This window comes from Mytilus galloprovincialis, chromosome 3 (assembly GCF_965363235.1).
Source record: "Mytilus galloprovincialis chromosome 3, xbMytGall1.hap1.1, whole genome shotgun sequence".
NCBI classification, from domain to species: Eukaryota; Metazoa; Mollusca; class Bivalvia; order Mytilida; family Mytilidae; genus Mytilus; species Mytilus galloprovincialis.
Genome location: NC_134840.1, coordinates 101244742 through 101262950, shown reverse-complemented (window position 1 = coordinate 101262950; position 18209 = coordinate 101244742). Strand labels below are relative to the sequence as shown.

Here is an 18209-nt window from a genome sequence, read left to right as displayed (position 1 = left end):
GAGAAAAAGTTGGAGAAAGGAGAAAAAATAAAATATCTCTCCTTTTAAAAAATGATCTAATATTTCAAGAAAAAATATCTCAAAAGGAGATGTTTTATTCTAATGGGAGAAAGGAGAACGGGGGTAGGAGAAAGGAGAAGAGGGGTGGGAGAAGGGTACCCCCCTGTCCTCCCCCTCAGATATACTGATCATTCGTGTCTTTTTGTCCTGTGACTCTCTGTACGCCAACATACGTTTTGCAGCTATGTCAAGATTTCCCAAGTTACTAATTATGGATCAGAATTGAAAAATTTTAGTAAAATAAGAATCAAAGTTATGATTTTTCATCGGCCAGGACATAGCCGATGTTGGTCAGGTCACATAACCGCAACAACTTTCAATACTTTTTTTTTCTATATTTTTCTTATATGATGTGCAAAATGGTCTAAATTGTCATTATTTAAAATTTGAGAGGAATATTCTGAATTTTATGTTTCAAATCTGAGATAAAACCTTTGAAAAATAAAAAAAGTTACAAGCATTTTTATATGGTCCTGTCATTGTCGATGTTGGTCCTGACATTATCAGAAATGGTCAATTCACGTTTTCTAAAGTTTCTTACAAAGTTTTTTAATTTTTTTTCTTAAATCTATATATCAAATGATGAAATCTAATTATATTTCAAATTTCAGAAAAATATTTTGAGAACTAAAAGAGTTATTAGCAATTTCATTTGGTCCTGTCATTGTCGAGGTTGGTTCTGTCAGTCAGCGATGGTCATGTCACGTTTTCGAATGTTTTTGAAATAAAATCTACATTTTTATAACCTTTAGCTTTCAAAATATGACATATCATTTTATATTTTAAATTTGAGATAATTCCTTTGAAAAATAAAAAAGTTATTAGCATTTTTATTTGGTCCTGTCATTGTCGATGTTGGTCCTGTCATTATCAGAGTTGGTCATGTCACGTTTTCTAAAGTTTCTTACAAAGTTTTTTAATTTTTTTTCTTAAATCTATATATCAAATGATGAAATCTAATTATATTTCAAATTTCAGAAAAATATTTTGAGAACTAAAAGAGTTATTAGCAATTTCATTTGGTCCTGTCATTGTCGAGGTTGGTTCTGTCAGTCAGCGATGGTCATGTCACGTTTTCGAATGTTTTTGAAATAAAATCTACATTTTTTATAACCTTTAGCTTTCAAAATATGACATATCATTTTATATTTTAAATTTGAGATAATTCCTTTGAAAAATAAAAAAGTTATTAGCATTTTTATTTGGTCCTGTCATTGTCGATGTTGGTCCTGTCATTATCAGAGTTGGTCATGTCACGTTTTCTAAAGTTTCTTACAAATTTTTTTAAATTTTTTTCTAAAATCTATATATCAAATGATGAAATCTTATTATATTTCAAATTTGAGATCAATCCTTTGAGAAATGAAAAAGTTATTAGCATTTTTCATTTGGTCCTGTCATTCGGTCCAGTCATTAGTATGTATGTATGTATGTATGTATGTGCTGAGTTAAAAATGATAGAAAGTAAAGGTCAAACCAGTTCCAATAATTCATGGCTCTCTAATATCATTTTCTACAGTGAAAAATTTGGTATTGACCTAAATATATGTAAAAATCTAGGAAAAAATAAATTTAAAAACTTATTGAAAAAACAGCTCAAATCAAATTTTCAAAATGATTGGGAGAAAATGCGAGATTTTTATTTACAGAATCAAGGCAAATTGGACACTTATTTTTCATTCAAAAAGTCATTTGACTATGAAAATTATTTAGATTTAAAGCACCCACAAAAACATTTATTAACAAAATACAGACTTAGCAATCACTGTTTAAGAATAGAAACTGGCAGACATGAACGAATTACCAATGTATGTGGTAAATATGAAATATTACCTCGACATGAGAGGATATGTTTATATTGTAATACAAATTGTATTGAAAATGAAATGCACTTTCTTCTGGAATGCCCTATTTACAATAACCACTGATTATATAAAAAAATACCCCAGTTTAGATAGTTTAAATATAAATGATCTTTTTTCATGGATCATGATTAATGAAGATAGCAGATTTCTATCTATTTTATGTGCATACCTGGATAAAGGCCTGCAACTAAGAAAATCAGAAAATTAGTTAGATACTCTAAAATATATCAAAATTATCTCCCCTTGACCACTGATCCTTTCTTCATGCATTTGAATTTCAATTATTATTTTATGTTTCTTTAATCACTCTGTAATGTTTATGTCATGTTGTAATTAATGTTATGCTCTTAATGGGCCCTTTAATTTGGAAAATAAAAATATTGTATTGTACTCGAGATTAAAGTTAGTGTAACCCGTATTTATAATGATCACATGACTGTCATGTCAAAATGTCTTCTGAAAAGTTTGAGTCACTTGAGGATGATTTGTCAGGTGTTTTGGATAGCATAAGAGACAGAGTCGAAGGGAAAATCCCAAATTTTGAGGGAGGTTGTAAATATATATAACTTAATGTTTTACAATGTCCTTATTTTTCAGATAAATTCAGAAAAAACAGACATCACAGATATGTTGAGCACAGGCACTTGTTTCTATCCATTGGAAGAACCACTATCAACGTATATTTAAATTAAATTATTTATATATATACGTTGAAAGTGGTTCTTCCAATGGATAGAAACAAGTGCCTGTGATGTTGAGACTGAGTTAGTCCAAATAATTATGATGGCAAGGCTATTTTAATTTTTTTTCTGGGACGCCTCCCAGAAAAAAATTTAAAATAGCCTTGCCAGACGTCATAATTATTTGGACTAAGACTGAGTCAGAGTTGGGTTCTCAAAAGTCTACCATATCCAACTATCTCAGTCATCTGTGACTGTTACACTTCAGTTATATATCATTAATGGCTGATTAGTAATCAATGAAAGTGAACAGGGTACATATTTTAAACGGTCATAACTTTTTTGTTATATTGTGTATTTCACCTCCCCCCCTTTAAAGGGAAAATTCGCAAAAAAATAAAAATTTGATATTATGTTCATCCTAAATAAATAAGCATATTCTCAAAATATTAAAGGTTTATTTGTCTAGATAAGTGAGTTATTAGATTTTTAAAATCGACTCTAAATTCTCGGCAAGACGCCATCTTGAAAACTAATGACCACGGATATCTAATTACCACAAAGTCCTAGTACATGGCATGACATGTTCGTTAATCAGTGTTAATATGACTTGTCAAGCTGATGGATTTTCTACCCGACCAAGTAATGGAAGCTGAAGAAGTCTACATAGTTTTCAAGATCATCAAATCAAGTAATGCTTCATTAAGATTGACAAGAATAATTTAAAAAATACTTTAAAAAACATCTTAATTTTTTAAGAGGGTTAAATATTCAACGTATAATGCTGAGGTCAGGTTAAAAAGCTGTAAATGACATAATATCGTACAATGGTTTTAGCTGGTCAATAAATTTACATTTTTGGCACCCAGATACAGTATCAAGTATTGTATGAATTATGCTATAATAATGTTAAAGTAGTCTCAATAAAGTGAAAAAAAGTCTGGAGATACTTATTATAAACTGAGATTTATCTCCTATGTAAAAGTTTTTTTAAATGCTTTTTTTTCTAACGTATATTTTTAGCTTATTTTGGGTTTTTACCTAACTTGACCCAAGTTCAAATACTTGTCTTCTTGTAATCATGGCTTAATACAGGTAATTACGGGGGTATTGTAAATGTGACATATCGGGGTATTGTAACAGTCGACTTCCTGGCAGGCTTGTTTAATTTAATACACAATGAACAAGGTCAATGAATCACATGCGTGATCGCGAGTGAACCAGGTGTGCACAGGTAAAATTTATAAAATATACCATACCAATATAAAACTGTCCGTGATATACGGCCTGTGTACAAAATCATGTATAGATTATCCCACTGTTATCTAATTTCAATTTTACTTTTATTTATATTTCAGCACCTATTCTTCCATTTTTATATATAATTTTTATTCCTGTTATTTCATATAAGTAATTCGTCTAGTTTTTATCTTCACATATGTGACTTCATTTTCACTCTAGAAAACAGTGGTATATTTTGAAATGAATGCCGTTTTATTTTAATAACTGTTCATTCATTTTACATGTAAAATAAGAATATCAATTTGTAAACTTCGGACTATACAAATGCAGAATATACTGTGCAGGTTTACTTTCGTCTAACGAGATAAGAGAACTGAAAAAACTGTCATATAAAAACAAGCACGCTCAAATCAAAATATAAAAATATGTGAGTAAAAGTTAACTTGAACAGCAAAATTAACAACCTTTGATCTCGAGTGTATTGGTAATAAATTTATGTATTTTTATAGTATAGCTCCTTCCATAATCCAAATGATATCAGATAATTATTTTTCATAAGATTAACCCTTCCGACCTCACTTAAATCTGACACTGTCAACGGTTAAAGTAGTCTCAGCTAAAATCTAATGCCAAACGCTAGAAGTAAAAATGTAATACAGGTACACCTTTCTCTGATCATGGCTTTCAAATGTCTAAATTTAAGTGTTCCCGTACATTTTTTTGCCTTTATAAGACATTTAAAATGCTTTTGTAAAACTAGTTCTATTTTCCCTTTTTAAAAAACATAAATAAATCATAAGAGTGTATATCATTTTATTCCGAAAACTAATTTCCATACTTTAACCGGTTCATTTTTTAGTTTAGTTACTTATTTGAATTCAAATAAAATAATAGCATCAAATATAATTAAATAATTCCACGGCGATTCACTTGTATTTGTCAACACCTTGAAAATGTATTTTAAATTTGTGTATTAAACGCGACCTCCTGTCTTATAATCCACTGATCCGAATAGACAGTCGCACCTGGCACAGAGTGCCCTAGAGGCCAAGCTAATTACCAATCTGCAAATAACATTTTACCTTCACAAGTATTGTCGGAGAATAATACACCTATCGCATCAACCTAGTAATAACGTAGATAGTAAAAGGTCAATAAGTGTAAACCTATGTATTGTCTTAACAGTTTAAAGTTATATACTTCAATTTATTCACTTTATCAGTATGAAAAAGCATATATTAAAGCAAAATAATAATAATAAAAATTTCTTGTGCTGTCTACAAAAATAAATCGAAATATTTAGGGAAATATAGAAAAATTATCTCATGAATGTGTACAACTGCACGTCTGTGCGTTTTATTTTCTTATTATCGGATGGTTATTAGATATAGCATTAGTCATCGGCGCGCTTACGATTACGTTAAAATATAGTTAAAAACCAAGACTTTTAATGATTGTATTTTAAATCCCAGCATGCAAAAACCAGGAGAAAACGTCACGACCTACAGGAAGTAGTTAATATTTTTTCATTAATTATTGAATTTCTCCTTTATTACTGCACATAAAGCGATAAAACTTTGTGAATATATATATATTATGTCATAATGAACATATTTAAACCATAAGTAAAAAATCGTGAATTTTCCCTTTAAAGTATACATCTTTTTTCAATTAAAAATGTTTTGAGTTTCAGTTCAGATATATGATTTCGTGCTTCGAAATAAGTTTGAAAATTGAAGTGACATACATGTAACCACACAGCCTCCGTTGACTTCTCCGTTAAAACTCGTTAAAATTGCAATGGGACCTTTTTGTATTATCAATTTTCTAAACTTATTTATTGTTACTTATATCCTTCCATCCCCTAAAAAGATCGACAACATATTCATATAAATAAAATCGAAAACCATATCAGTTTAGGTATCAAAGTTTTTGCTTCAAAATTAGATTTAAAAGTTAATACTTTGGCATTTGTTAGCAATATTTTCAAAATGGCGACCACTATTGGAAGGTTACAATGACAAGACATGCTGGTATTCATTTAGGTTTAAATCAAAAAGTATTGTTTCAAATATTTATCAGAGTACATGTATGTCTATTTGTATTTAAGAAATTTCTTTTTTCACATGTTCTTTAATATATTTACTAGAAACAGTCTCTCACACTACAAATAAAGATTTATATGCATGAACCATGCAGTTTACATTCAATTTGATAGCTTGGGCTGACATGTGAATATATATTTTTAAAGATTTGTAAGATGAAAATCAAAAAAATGTTAGATACATGTCTTTTCAATAATTGTCTTACCCTAAAGCAGCATAGAATTAAACATTGTTTCTCTCTGTTAAAGTGGATACATGCTATTTGTTTTGATAAAATTTCAAAGTTACATAAACAATTGTTTATGAAATCATTTTATGATAATATTTCATATTAACAAAAGAAAACCTCGAATGGATGGTAACAAAGATGAAATATCTATATATATTTTTTTAAATCATCACACGGGTAACCAGTACATTTTACATAATCCTAATTAAACCAGTCACATGCAGAGTTAAAATTTGAACATATTTTGTATACAAAGTATATATAGATGATTTTGATCTAGTTAGGTATATGTGATTTTGCACCAGATTTAAATGCCTTTAAGTCTTGTCTACTTAGTGTAGTAAGGATTTTCCAGAACCTTATAGTTCTAGGAAAAAATAAATATGAATGTTGAAAAATACTATGCAGGACTACGTATGGGTACAATTCACCTTATTGCTATTCCCCGCTGACCCAGGAATCTATTGGACACAGTCCTGCTTGAACTATCTGAACTATTGATGTCATACATCAATCACTTTTCCATTGTGGCAACAGATATTTTGTATTATGACATAAAAATTTAACGAGGAATTTGTGTGATGTTCAGTAATGGCGGAAAAATAGTGATAAGGTGAATAACAATCTTGTCCCATAAGGCTATTTACAGTAAATATAATGAAGGTACTGTTAAATCTATTTACTATATCTTACCTGTAGAAACAATAAAAGAAGCAAACAATCGTTTTCATCAAAATAACGTCTTTTTAATATCATCATTATAAAATTTTATTTGGCATTTGAGTCTAAAAAATATTATGTTTTGGAACAATCGATCTGTACATGATAACATATATATATTTCCTATTTGATTAAATATACTTTTGACAATTATTTTTCTTTTTCTTATGTTCTTATTTTTTTGACAGAGGAGAAAAAGACTGCCATTCGCCATGCAGAAAGAAATATTGAAGAAGCAAACTTCATTGTAAGTGTAAACTAGTTAAAAATATCTTGTCAATAATTTCCTGTTTACAGTGAATATATAGAAAGCAAAAGGTCAAGGTTCAACTTGTAATATGTTGATTACAGTCTACAAATATTTTTTTCAACAAAATATTTATGAATTAGAAACACAAATGTGGACCAGAATAAATAAATCCAAATTACATGAATTAATTGTGCAAAGTTTATGTAAACAGCAGAAACTATTGCTTTAGTTTGCTGTCAAGAAACAAAATAAACACAAAAAATTAAAATTAACATGGTTTATAATAGTTTTTTTTTTTATATAATGAAGTTATTCAAGTATTTTTTCTAAAATTATTACACAAAATCAAAGAATCAAATATTCTATCATTTCAGACGGGTGTGGATTAAATCATAAGAATAAAAGGGAACAAAATTTTAATCCATATTTTTGGTATTATACTTCAGCTACAGGAAATGGAAGGGGAAGCAAAGATGGCACCTATTTCTTACAGATCTCAACAAATATCCAGAATACGTAACTACAGACATGACTTAGATAATATAACAAAAAATCTGGTAAGTTCGAATTGATAGGAATAACAGTTAATAATACCAGGCGGGATACAGAATTTGATATTAGACATAAGGGTGGGGGCGCTCCTGAGAATGTTAAAGGAACATTATTTGCCACAAAATTATCACTAATTAAATTATAAATTAAATTTTTGAAGATGAATTTGGTGGCTTGGAAAAAAAGAATTGCACATTGTTTAAAAAAATGAAAATAAATATCATGTGGTTTTATAACCATGCAAAAGACATGAAATAATGACAAATGACAAAGTTGAAAATGAAAGTTCTGTTAGAAAAAATCCTCCTGACCGGGCTGGCCCTCTAGAATATCATCCCCTAAAGTCAATGTTGTACAATATTATATCATATGCATAAAACCCCAGAAAACTCAAACTCAGCACTTATGAGCATCTCAAAGCAAACTTCATTATATTTTGGATAGTTCTTACTTTTTATCAACCAACTATAATTGACTGAATATAACCTTGCTAGATACATTTCCTTTCACCAAAGATCAAAATGAGGAAAAAGGGACCAATTTCTGCCCTTCCTATGATAGAGATGTAAAAAAAAAATAAGCATGTAAAGAGGCTTTTTTTTATTCACAAGTTATAATTACAAGAAAATAAGAAATATAAATGACTCACTTTTAAAAACATGAACAAACATGCATTTAATTTAAATGGATATTGCAATTCTTTCTTTGCAGAAGAAAAGTAAAGGAGCTACAGGAAGAGGATCTGATAATTTTGGTTTTGATAGAGATGAGGTAAACTTAAACTATGAAAAAAATTCAAAGTTCTTAAAATTCTGGAGAACCAATGAAGAGTTGGTGTAATTTCTGTAAGGGACTAAGAAAGTCACATGTACATGTTCAAGAAATACATTCAACACAATGACCAAAAGAGAAATAACAAACAGACAAATATTTACAAACTCTAAACTGAAAACAAACGATAGATAGACTGGAACACTACAATCTAAAAAATCAAAAACTGAATTAAAAATAACACAACAACAATATAAGGCAGTTTACAGTGAATTTGATCTTGAACATTTTTCAAAACTGTATTTTCTTAATGAAACATATCAATTGATATCATCACTAGCTCAAATTTGCTATAAATTCAAGAAATGTTGGTGACAAGAACTAATCAAAGTTTGAAATCAGAATAAGGATCAGTGCATTGCAGGTTGAAAGTGCTACAGTCTTAACTCTTACTGTTTGAAACTATCAATTTATAGTAAAGTTACATTTTTATTTTAATAGCAAATGGCAGCTTCTTCGAGAAACAAACTTTATCAGGGAACTCAGTCTTTGAATCGGGCCACAGATAGCATTGCTAGGACACATCAGATAGCAGCTGAAACTGATGAAATAGGAGTGGAAATTATTGACGAGTTAGGAAGACAGAGGGAAACCTTAGGAAGAACAAGAGATAGGGTACGTGAATATAAAAATGTTTACTGTTTGGTGCCAATTTTCCTGGATTGATAAAAAAGTTGTATTTTAGATGATATTTAAATCTGTTTGTCAAAATCAGCATTCACATCTATTGAACATTTGGATGTGTGGACATGAAATCAACATAAAAAAAACTCTGATATTACCAAATATGAGTTTATCATTAGGGCTATTCCATTAATCAAATGTGGGAGGACAGGAGGACAGGAAAGTTTTAACTTTAGACCTGAGTTGTGTTTCAATTATGGTTTAATGTCCAAAGAAAGTATGTTGGTTGTGGTTGGATTTTGAAGGTTCTGTCCTACCAGCCACATCAAATTAGTGGATCAAGCCAAAACAAAAGATCATGTTTTTTTAAACACTTTTATGCTTTCAAATTTACTTTTTTTTTTCAGCTACATGATACAGATTCAAACTTATCTAAAAGTAGGAAAATCCTTAAAACCATGGCAACAAGGTAAGATAAATACACATTTTCTGTAGGTTTTAGGGCAGTTTAACTTAATGATAAGATATCTTCTGCAACATAAAGATACTAAAGGGAGACAATTTAAATCTTCTAAATTCATAGAACTTTCTATAAATATGCCAATGATTTGCATTATTTTATTATATTTCATCTTATTGGTGGAATAGACTTGAGTGCAAGATCTATTTGTTTGAGTGTCTCTGTTTAAGTCTAAGCACAAACATGGGGAAATATACGACTAGTGAAATCTTCAACCATAAGTTGATGATAATTCTAATATGATATGCTTTTTTCACTTTGTAAACAACATAGTTATAAAATACTCAATATAAATATACTTAGTGCAGACTTAGAGATATACATAATATTGGATGTTAAAATATACCTTCCACCTAAATCCACATCAGAATCTATTTGCAAACTCTATGCCAATTTTACTGTTTAAAAAATTGCAATTGAAAAAAAAAAAAATACTGAACTTAAGTTCTTATTTGGATGCATAACAAAAAGGATTTATGCATAAGACCTCAGAGAAATCTACAAAATCAAAAAAATATAAAATTCTGCAAAAGTTTCTTAATGCTTTTGGCACAGGTTAATATTTGAATATCACGGCCCAGGGCATGTGTAAATTTCCAACAAATCTATGGCTTCCATGAATTATTTCTTAATTAGACAAGACTTTGGTTTATAGAAAAATGATACATAGAAAACTATTTATCCGATTAACGTCTAAATTGTGTGATACATTTTCGTTCCCTCAGTCACAACAGATTGGTTAAGTATGTTCTTTAAAAAACTTGTAAGAAACCAAGGGTAATCAATAGCCGAATAAAAGAAAGTTGCGCCAATGTCAGAAGAAAAGGTAAAAAAAAAAAGAAACAACCCTTCCAATAATACCCATACTTTATTTCAGAAGCAAATACAGCTTAAAGTGTACATACAGCCAGTGGTTTAAAGATCGTCTATTTTAAATGCTGATTAGCTGTTGAAAGTGTTAAAATTAATATACTGTGTATTCATTATTTGTGGCGTACAAATTTTAGTTGATTTTGTGGGTAAACAAAAAATGCGAAACTAAATGTTGAACAAAATATATTTTTATACAGGCTCATACTACAAACTTTTTGCCAAACTATGAAATCAAATTTCCAATGAAAAAAGCATTTTTTCCAAATTCAGAAAAATTTATACATTTTGTACCCACAAAATGAATTATTTGATTGAACATACAAATGGAAAAAATGTGAACTTTTTTCCTATTTACAGAGTGATGACCAACAAGATGATTTTAATTGTTATAATCCTTCTAGAAGTGTGTGGACTAGGCGGGGTTATATATTATAAATTCTTTACTAAACATTCATGATCGCAGAACCCTAACAACTAGGCTGATGTTTATGATGAACTTCCCAGTGGATATCCAGTAGACTGATATTGTATGAAATTCTGGATAATCAGATAAAACATAAACAGGTCCACAATGTACTAAATACGTATTTAACTGGGATTTTTGATATCATACTGTGATATTCTTTTAATTGATTGGATAACTGCATATTCAGAAATTAATTCTTGCATTTATTATTCTGAATTCTTGACCATTGGCAAAAATGTGATATCTTATTATTAAGATGGTACCTAACACTACAGGGAGATAACTCTGTAAAGTCGGCTAAACGTTTTAATTACATTGTGTTGTAAAGGGAATATCAAGCTTCTCAATGATCAAAGTTGGTGTTTGTCAAACTGCTATATAACCAGTGTAATTTTTCTGACAAAACGGTTGGTTCAAAATTTTTGAAATTTTTATATTTTTGTTAAAGGGTCAATGTAAATACATTGTCAAAATTTTATCAAAATTAAACAGCCAAATTAATTTTAGTGAAAGTGTTGGGTACCACCTTAAGTGCTATTGTTTTTTATGAAATTTTATTAAGAAATATCACTCCTGGAATTTTGTATGCAAGATTTTATTATTTCAAAATGATACTGTTATATTTTTCGCATTAATATAGACATCACAATAATTTTTGAATGTACAGGTCTGTAATGCATATTTTTGTTTCAATTTTACCTAAGTTTCTGTATGTGAGTTTGTGTATACTCACAATGTGTTACTAGAAATGAGATTTTGTTTGTTTGAATGTATTTTGATTGATCCAATATATATTTATATATGTCTGAATGGAAGATAAAAGAGAAAGAAAATCCCATTGTATAAATGACCGACTGAATGTATTTTGATTGATCCAATATATATTTATATATGTCTGAATGGAAGATAAAAGAGAAAGAAAATCCCATTGTATAAATGACCGACTGAATGTATTTTGATTGATCCAATATATATTTATATATGTCTGAATGGAAGATAAAAGAGAAAGAAAATCCCATTGTATAAATGACCGACTGAATGTATTTTGATTGATCCAATATATATTTATATATGTCTGAATGGAAGATAAAGAGAAAGAAAATCCCATTGTATAAATGACCGACTGTAATAATGAAAGTGAGAGAAAAATACCAATGTATAAATGTATGACTACGTAAAAATGTAAGTGAGAGAGGAGGAAAAAAGGTTAATAAAATAAAATAAAGGTGCATAATTAATTGACTTAAAAATGAAGTGAGAGAGAAAAGAAATTCTTAATGAATAAGTGACTGACTAAAATGATGTAAGTGAGAGAGAAAGTCCCATGAATATATGATTACCGGTACAAGAATCCATGAATAATTTAATGTATTGTCATTTATGCATATTTACATGTATTTATCTCTATTATAAGCATACAAGTATATTTTCTCTTCACTTACTTGAATCAAGACCATGGTCCACAGTAACCATCTCTTTTTTAATTTTAAATGCATTTGTACTTTATCCTTTATTTAGGTTGAGTTATCAAATTTTGTTTATGCTGTTGGTCAGCTGAACATTGTCCTCTATTATCTTGCTTTAGTGGTCAGGTTAAGTTCAATCTTCTGTGTAAAGGAGTATATGTCAGTATGACTTAATTGCATATGGCATTGAATTCACATTTCATGTGAATTCAGACTTAGGTCTGTTTCATTGGTAAGTTCATCTCATACCTGCTCCTAGATAATTATGCATGACAAGTCAATATAAATATAGTAATTGTTTTTGTTGTCATTAGCCTGTCCAACTCAAATAATTCATATGGCCCTGACCTCATTTTCATTCTCTAGTGTTTTGATTTTAATAGCTTCAGTAGGTTATGATGTGTCTATTGTTTTAAATGAAAATAACATTTTGCATGCTCTGGATGTACTACATTAGAAACACTCAAACTTGAATAAATGAAAGCCAGCAGCTATTGTCACAAAAAACCTTAAGAGTAAAATTACTCTAAGTCATACACACTTCAGTACAACTTTCAATCAATTTTAGTTGTAGGATTTTTTGTGAAATGAGTCGCAGGTGTGTATAAAATTGTAAAGAATATGCCCCGGATATATTAGGCTTTTAATTCTGTTTCATGTATTAGTGAGCTTATTATATGTTTTGGAGGAATGAATATTAGAAATGTGTTAAGCATATCTATAAGAAACAAATAGATATTTTTAAATATTGTTGATTTTTTATATTAAATTTTGTGTATAGAGGAAAAAAATCAATTTCTCACTGATGATTGATTTCTGCATACATGCCATTGGACTTTTATTTTTAATGTTGACAGGTTTTGTGGTACACCTTTTGAGAAGGAAATCCTTAGAAAAATTATGCTTTTTGGATATTCTTGGATGAACATTTTAACTTTTGCATCATATCTGACATAAAAACTTTCTTATCATACATATATGGATTGAGTTAAGACAAGAACAATCCATTGCTTGATCCTGCTTTTTAATTTTTTAATCAGATAAAATTGAGAATGGAAATGGGGAATGTGTCAAAGAAACATCCCGACCAAAGATCAGAAAACAGCTGAAGGGAAGGTCTTCAACACAGAGAAAAAATCCTACCTAGATGCCTTCTAATTGCATAATCCTGTTATTTGCTAAAGAATTGAGATGCTGATGGGTGGCTGTTTATTGTACAGCAGCAAATTAAATGCTTATTTAGGACAAGAAAATGTTAAAAGTAATATGAATTTGATCCCTGTTTATACTAGACACACTGCGTTGCATTGTTAATGGGCTAGTTTAAGTATGCAGGAAGACAAATCACCCTCCACTTAAATTATTCTGACCCCTAGCTGACCAAACTTGAATCTTACTTCTAAATGTTGGATACTTGGTAGAGAAGCAGCAACTTACAATTTTCAAGTCTTTGATTCTACCTGGCCTGGAATCCAACCCACACCATCTTGTAATAACATTACAAAGTATTGAATTCCATGTTGTACTTTTTAGCCATGTTAAAAAATATCCAATTAGTAGTTGACTAAACATAATCTATATAAAAGGGTAAAATTTCATATATTCTTCAATGACAAAAACAAAGACCATCTCCATGACTTCTAGATACCATACACATAGTTCAGGTGACAAAAGTGAATTTGACTCTTGTTATACATGTAGTTGTTATAAAATTCTGTGTCATTTTGGTCTCTTGTGGAGAGTTGTCTCATTGGCAATCATACCACATCTTCTTTTTATGCCCCATCTATGATAGTAGAGGGGCATTATGTTTTCTGGTTGGTATGTCCGTTCGTCTGTCTGTCTGTTCGTTCGTTCGTCCCACTTCAGGTTAAAGTTTTTGGTCAAGGTAGTTTTTGATGAAGTTGAAGTCCAATCAACTTGAAACTTAGTACACATGTTCCTTATGATATGATCATTCTAATTTTAATGCCAAATAAGAGTTTTTACTCCAATTTCACGGTCCACTGAACATTGAAAATGATAGTGCGAGTGGGGCATCTGTTTACTGGGAACACATTCTTGTTTATATCTTTTCAGTGTGAGCCAAGGCTATGTGTTGAAGACTGTACTTTGACCTATAATGGTTTACTTTTACAAATTGATAGAGAGTTGTCACATTGGCACTCATACCACATCTTCTTATATCTATATGTGTAAAAAGAAGTTTTATGCAATTCAATTTTAACACTGCAAAGAGCATCTCTCCTAACCTCATTATAACAGGCGAATTGATTGAAACCACATAAGGAATTTGAAATAAAAAAAAACAACAAAATCTTTTAATGTTTTAATTTCAAAAATCAACAAAGTTCAAAGTTCATGTAAATAAATCAACAATAAAAGAAACAAAAAGCTAGTATCACATTAAAAATATTGTTATTAGGTTTTATACTGATTAGGTTATCTTAAGGATACCTGCCTAATGGGCCTTATTTGCCCTTAATTTTAAATAATACAAGATGTATTTGGTATTATAAAATATAAAGGGATCACCATCTTTAACAGTACAAGAATGAATAGTAACTAAGTTACTGCAACTTTTCAGTTTAAAGAAAGAACAAATTTCATTTTTGCTAATAAATGATCAAATTTGATAGGTTTTGTCTAATATTTGTGATTAACAAATATTGAGACCATGTTTGTCTATTTTATAGAATTTGTAATGGTGATTAAGTCTAAAACAACTGAAAGCTGGATGATAATATTTCGATGAAAAAATCCCATAAGGGTCCTTATTCAGTTCTTGTTTCAACTCATTATATAATCTTTTAATTTAGCATACACCAATTTCTAGTATTACGTTTGGTGTTTAAATTGTATGGTTGGGGTCTTGCAAAAACATCCCTTTCAACACTTCATCCCAACAGAGATTTTATTTAGAATAGCCTTAAGAACTCAGGTTTATAACAATAATTTCTAAAGAATCATTAATAAATAATCCTACACATATATTGCACTCAATTTCAATATTTTGCTTAGAAACCTGATAATCACAAGAAAATTATAAAAATAATAATAATAGAACTCAATATGTTAATATATACTCTTTTAATTTGAATAATCAGTATTTTTTTTATAATTAAGCATTTAGCTTGTTATGACTTTTATGTGAAAAATTAAACAGTTATAACTTCCTGTCTCATCTAAAATTCTATAAAACATTTACTGTCAATCTATTGATTTACGTTGTTTGGCCTAAGAACATAATAATGAGAACAGACCTTGGATAAGGGAGATAACTCTGTAGAAATCAGCAATGTGTTTGTAATATAGGTAATTTCAAAGATGCTTTTTAAGCATCTATGTGAAGTAGAATTGAAATAATCTATTGTACTTCGATACATAAAACATGTATATATAAAAATGGTTAACACAAGCCTAGGTCTACCCCTTTATACAATTTACTGGTTTAATATCTTAAAACTTATACTAATGAAAAATTACTGAATAAGATTTCTTTGCCTAAAAATTATCGCAGATGAACCAGGATCTAAATGAGGTTTCTTTTATTTCTATATTGTTTTATTTTTCAAGCCACTTTTCTCTTTACTAATTTTTTTCATTATTCTCTTGCATTAAAAATTTAAGAACCAAATTTATCTCATTTCTTAGTTTTTCTGTACTCTTAGTCCATAATTCTCTATTTTGTAAACCACATCCAGACCCCCATACACATCCTAGTTAATAACAGACATTCCAGAGGCTGATTTACACATGAAAGACTAAAACCAAGTAAAAATAATTACAATTCCTTGCACTTTACTTGAAAAGAAAACCAGATGCTCCGCAGGGCGTAGCTTTATACGACCGCAGAGGTTGAACCCTGAACGGTTAGGGCAAGTATGGACACAACATTCAAGCTGGATTCAGCTCTAAATTTGGATTGTGATTAAATAGTTGACACAGCATAGGTTTCTGACACAGAATGAATGTGTTCTAATGAACTTAAAATTTTTGTTTCTCTTAGAGCAATTCACTATGCTGTTGAATATTAATCCTCTCAAAAAAATGTTTGAAGAAATTTTCTTTTTTATTTATGAAATTTCAAATGAGAAAAATTGAACCCAATTTTTTTAATCACATCCCCCTTTCCCTTATTCCAAAACTAATCTCAATTAAAATTTCTAATGGAGTTTGCAACAATAACTACTCATTAAAATACATCATAAAATATTAAGATGTAAAAAAACTGCTTGTTATCACTGAATGGTAAAGATTATTTTAATTTATCAGTTGGTAGTAAAAAGTGAATATACATTGTATATTGTATATAACAAAGATTTAAGTTGATTCTGGACAAAGAAAGATAACTCCAATTAAAAAAAAATCTTGCTATTGCACAATATTTTGCAATTAGATATTTCTTGCTTACTATTCTGGACAAAGAAAGATAACTCTAATTAAATTTTTTTTTGATATTTCACAATATTGTGCAATTAGATATTTCTTGCCATTGCGCAATACTGTGCAATTGAAAAGACTTGCTATTGCACAATACTTAATATAATAATTTTAGATCCTGATTTGGACCAACTTGAAAACTGGGCCCATAATAAAAAATCTAAGTACATTTTTGAATTCAGCATATCAAAGAACTTCAAGATTTCAATTTTTGTTAAAATCAGACTAAGTTTAATTTTGGACCCTTTGGACTTTAGTGTAGACCAATTTGAAAACAGGACCAAAAATGAAGAATCTACATACACAGTTAGATTTGGTATATCAAAGAACCCCATTTATTCAATTTTGGATGAAATCAAACAAAGTTTAATTTTGGACCCCGATTTGGACCAACTTGAAAACTGGGCCAATAATCAAGAATCTAAGTACATTTTTAGATTCAGCATATCAAAGAACCTAACTGATTCATTTTTTGTCAAAATCAAACTAAGTTTAATTTTGGACCCTTTGGACCTTAATGTAGACCAATTTGAAAACGGGACCAAAAGTTAAGAATCTACATACACAGTCATGACAGTTAGATTCAGCATATCAAAGAACCCCAATTATTCAATTTTGATGAAATCAAACAAAAGTTTAATTTTGGACCCTTTGGGCCCCTTATTATGTTGGGACCAAAACTCCCAAAATCAAACCCAACCTTTCTTTTATGGTCATAAACCTTGTGTTTAAATTTCATAGATTTCTATTTACTTATACTAACGTTATGGTGCGAAAACCAAGAAAAATGCTTATTTGGGTCCCTTTTTGGCCCCTAATTCCTAAACTGTTGGGACCTAAACTCCCAAAATCAATACCAACCTTCCTTTTGTAGTCATTAACATTGTGTTTAAATTTCATTGATTTCTATTTACTTAAACTAATGTTATTGTGCGAAAACCAAGAATAATGCTTATTTGGGCCCTTTTTTGGCCCCTAATTCCTAAACTGTTGAGACCAAAACTCCCAAAATCAATCCCAACCGTTCTTTTGTGGTCATAAACCTTGTGTCAAAATTTCATAGATTTCTATTAACTTAAACTAAAGTTATAGTGCGAAAACCAAGAAAATGCTTATTTGGGCCCTTTTTGGCCCCTAATTCCTAAAATGTTGGGACCAAAACTCCCAAAATCAATACCAACCTTCCTTTTGTGGTCATAAACCTTGTGTTAAAATTTCATAGATTTCCATTCACTTTTACTAAAGTTAGAGTGCGAAAACTAAAAGTATTCGGACGCCGGACG

At 29.6% G+C, this 18209-nt stretch overlaps 1 protein-coding gene across 1 annotated transcript; it reads left to right on the top strand.

Moving 5' to 3' along the window:
* The first annotated feature begins 2346 nt into the window (after window positions 1–2346).
* On the top strand, window positions 2347–11180 carry LOC143069553 (vesicle transport through interaction with t-SNAREs homolog 1B-like). Its single transcript, XM_076244241.1, has 7 exons — window positions 2347–2474; window positions 7090–7148; window positions 7598–7708; window positions 8415–8474; window positions 8976–9149; window positions 9566–9627; window positions 10909–11180. Exons 1-7 carry the CDS (start codon window positions 2375–2377, stop codon window positions 11006–11008), a joined length of 666 nt encoding a protein of 221 aa, XP_076100356.1. The 5' UTR covers window positions 2347–2374; the 3' UTR covers window positions 11009–11180.
* The last annotated feature ends 7029 nt before the right edge of the window (window positions 11181–18209 follow it).

Bases quoted from the DNA above. Each gene is read 5' to 3' on its own strand.
- LOC143069553 (XM_076244241.1), top strand. From the start codon at position 2,375: ATGTCTTCTGAAAAGTTTGAGTCACTTGAGGATGATTTGTCAGGTGTT. The intron at 9,150-9,565 runs GTACGTGAATAT...TTTTTTTTTCAG, and splicing joins TAGGAAGAACAAGAGATAGG to CTACATGATACAGATTCAAA. The intron at 9,628-10,908 runs GTAAGATAAATA...TCCTATTTACAG, and splicing joins CTTAAAACCATGGCAACAAG to AGTGATGACCAACAAGATGA.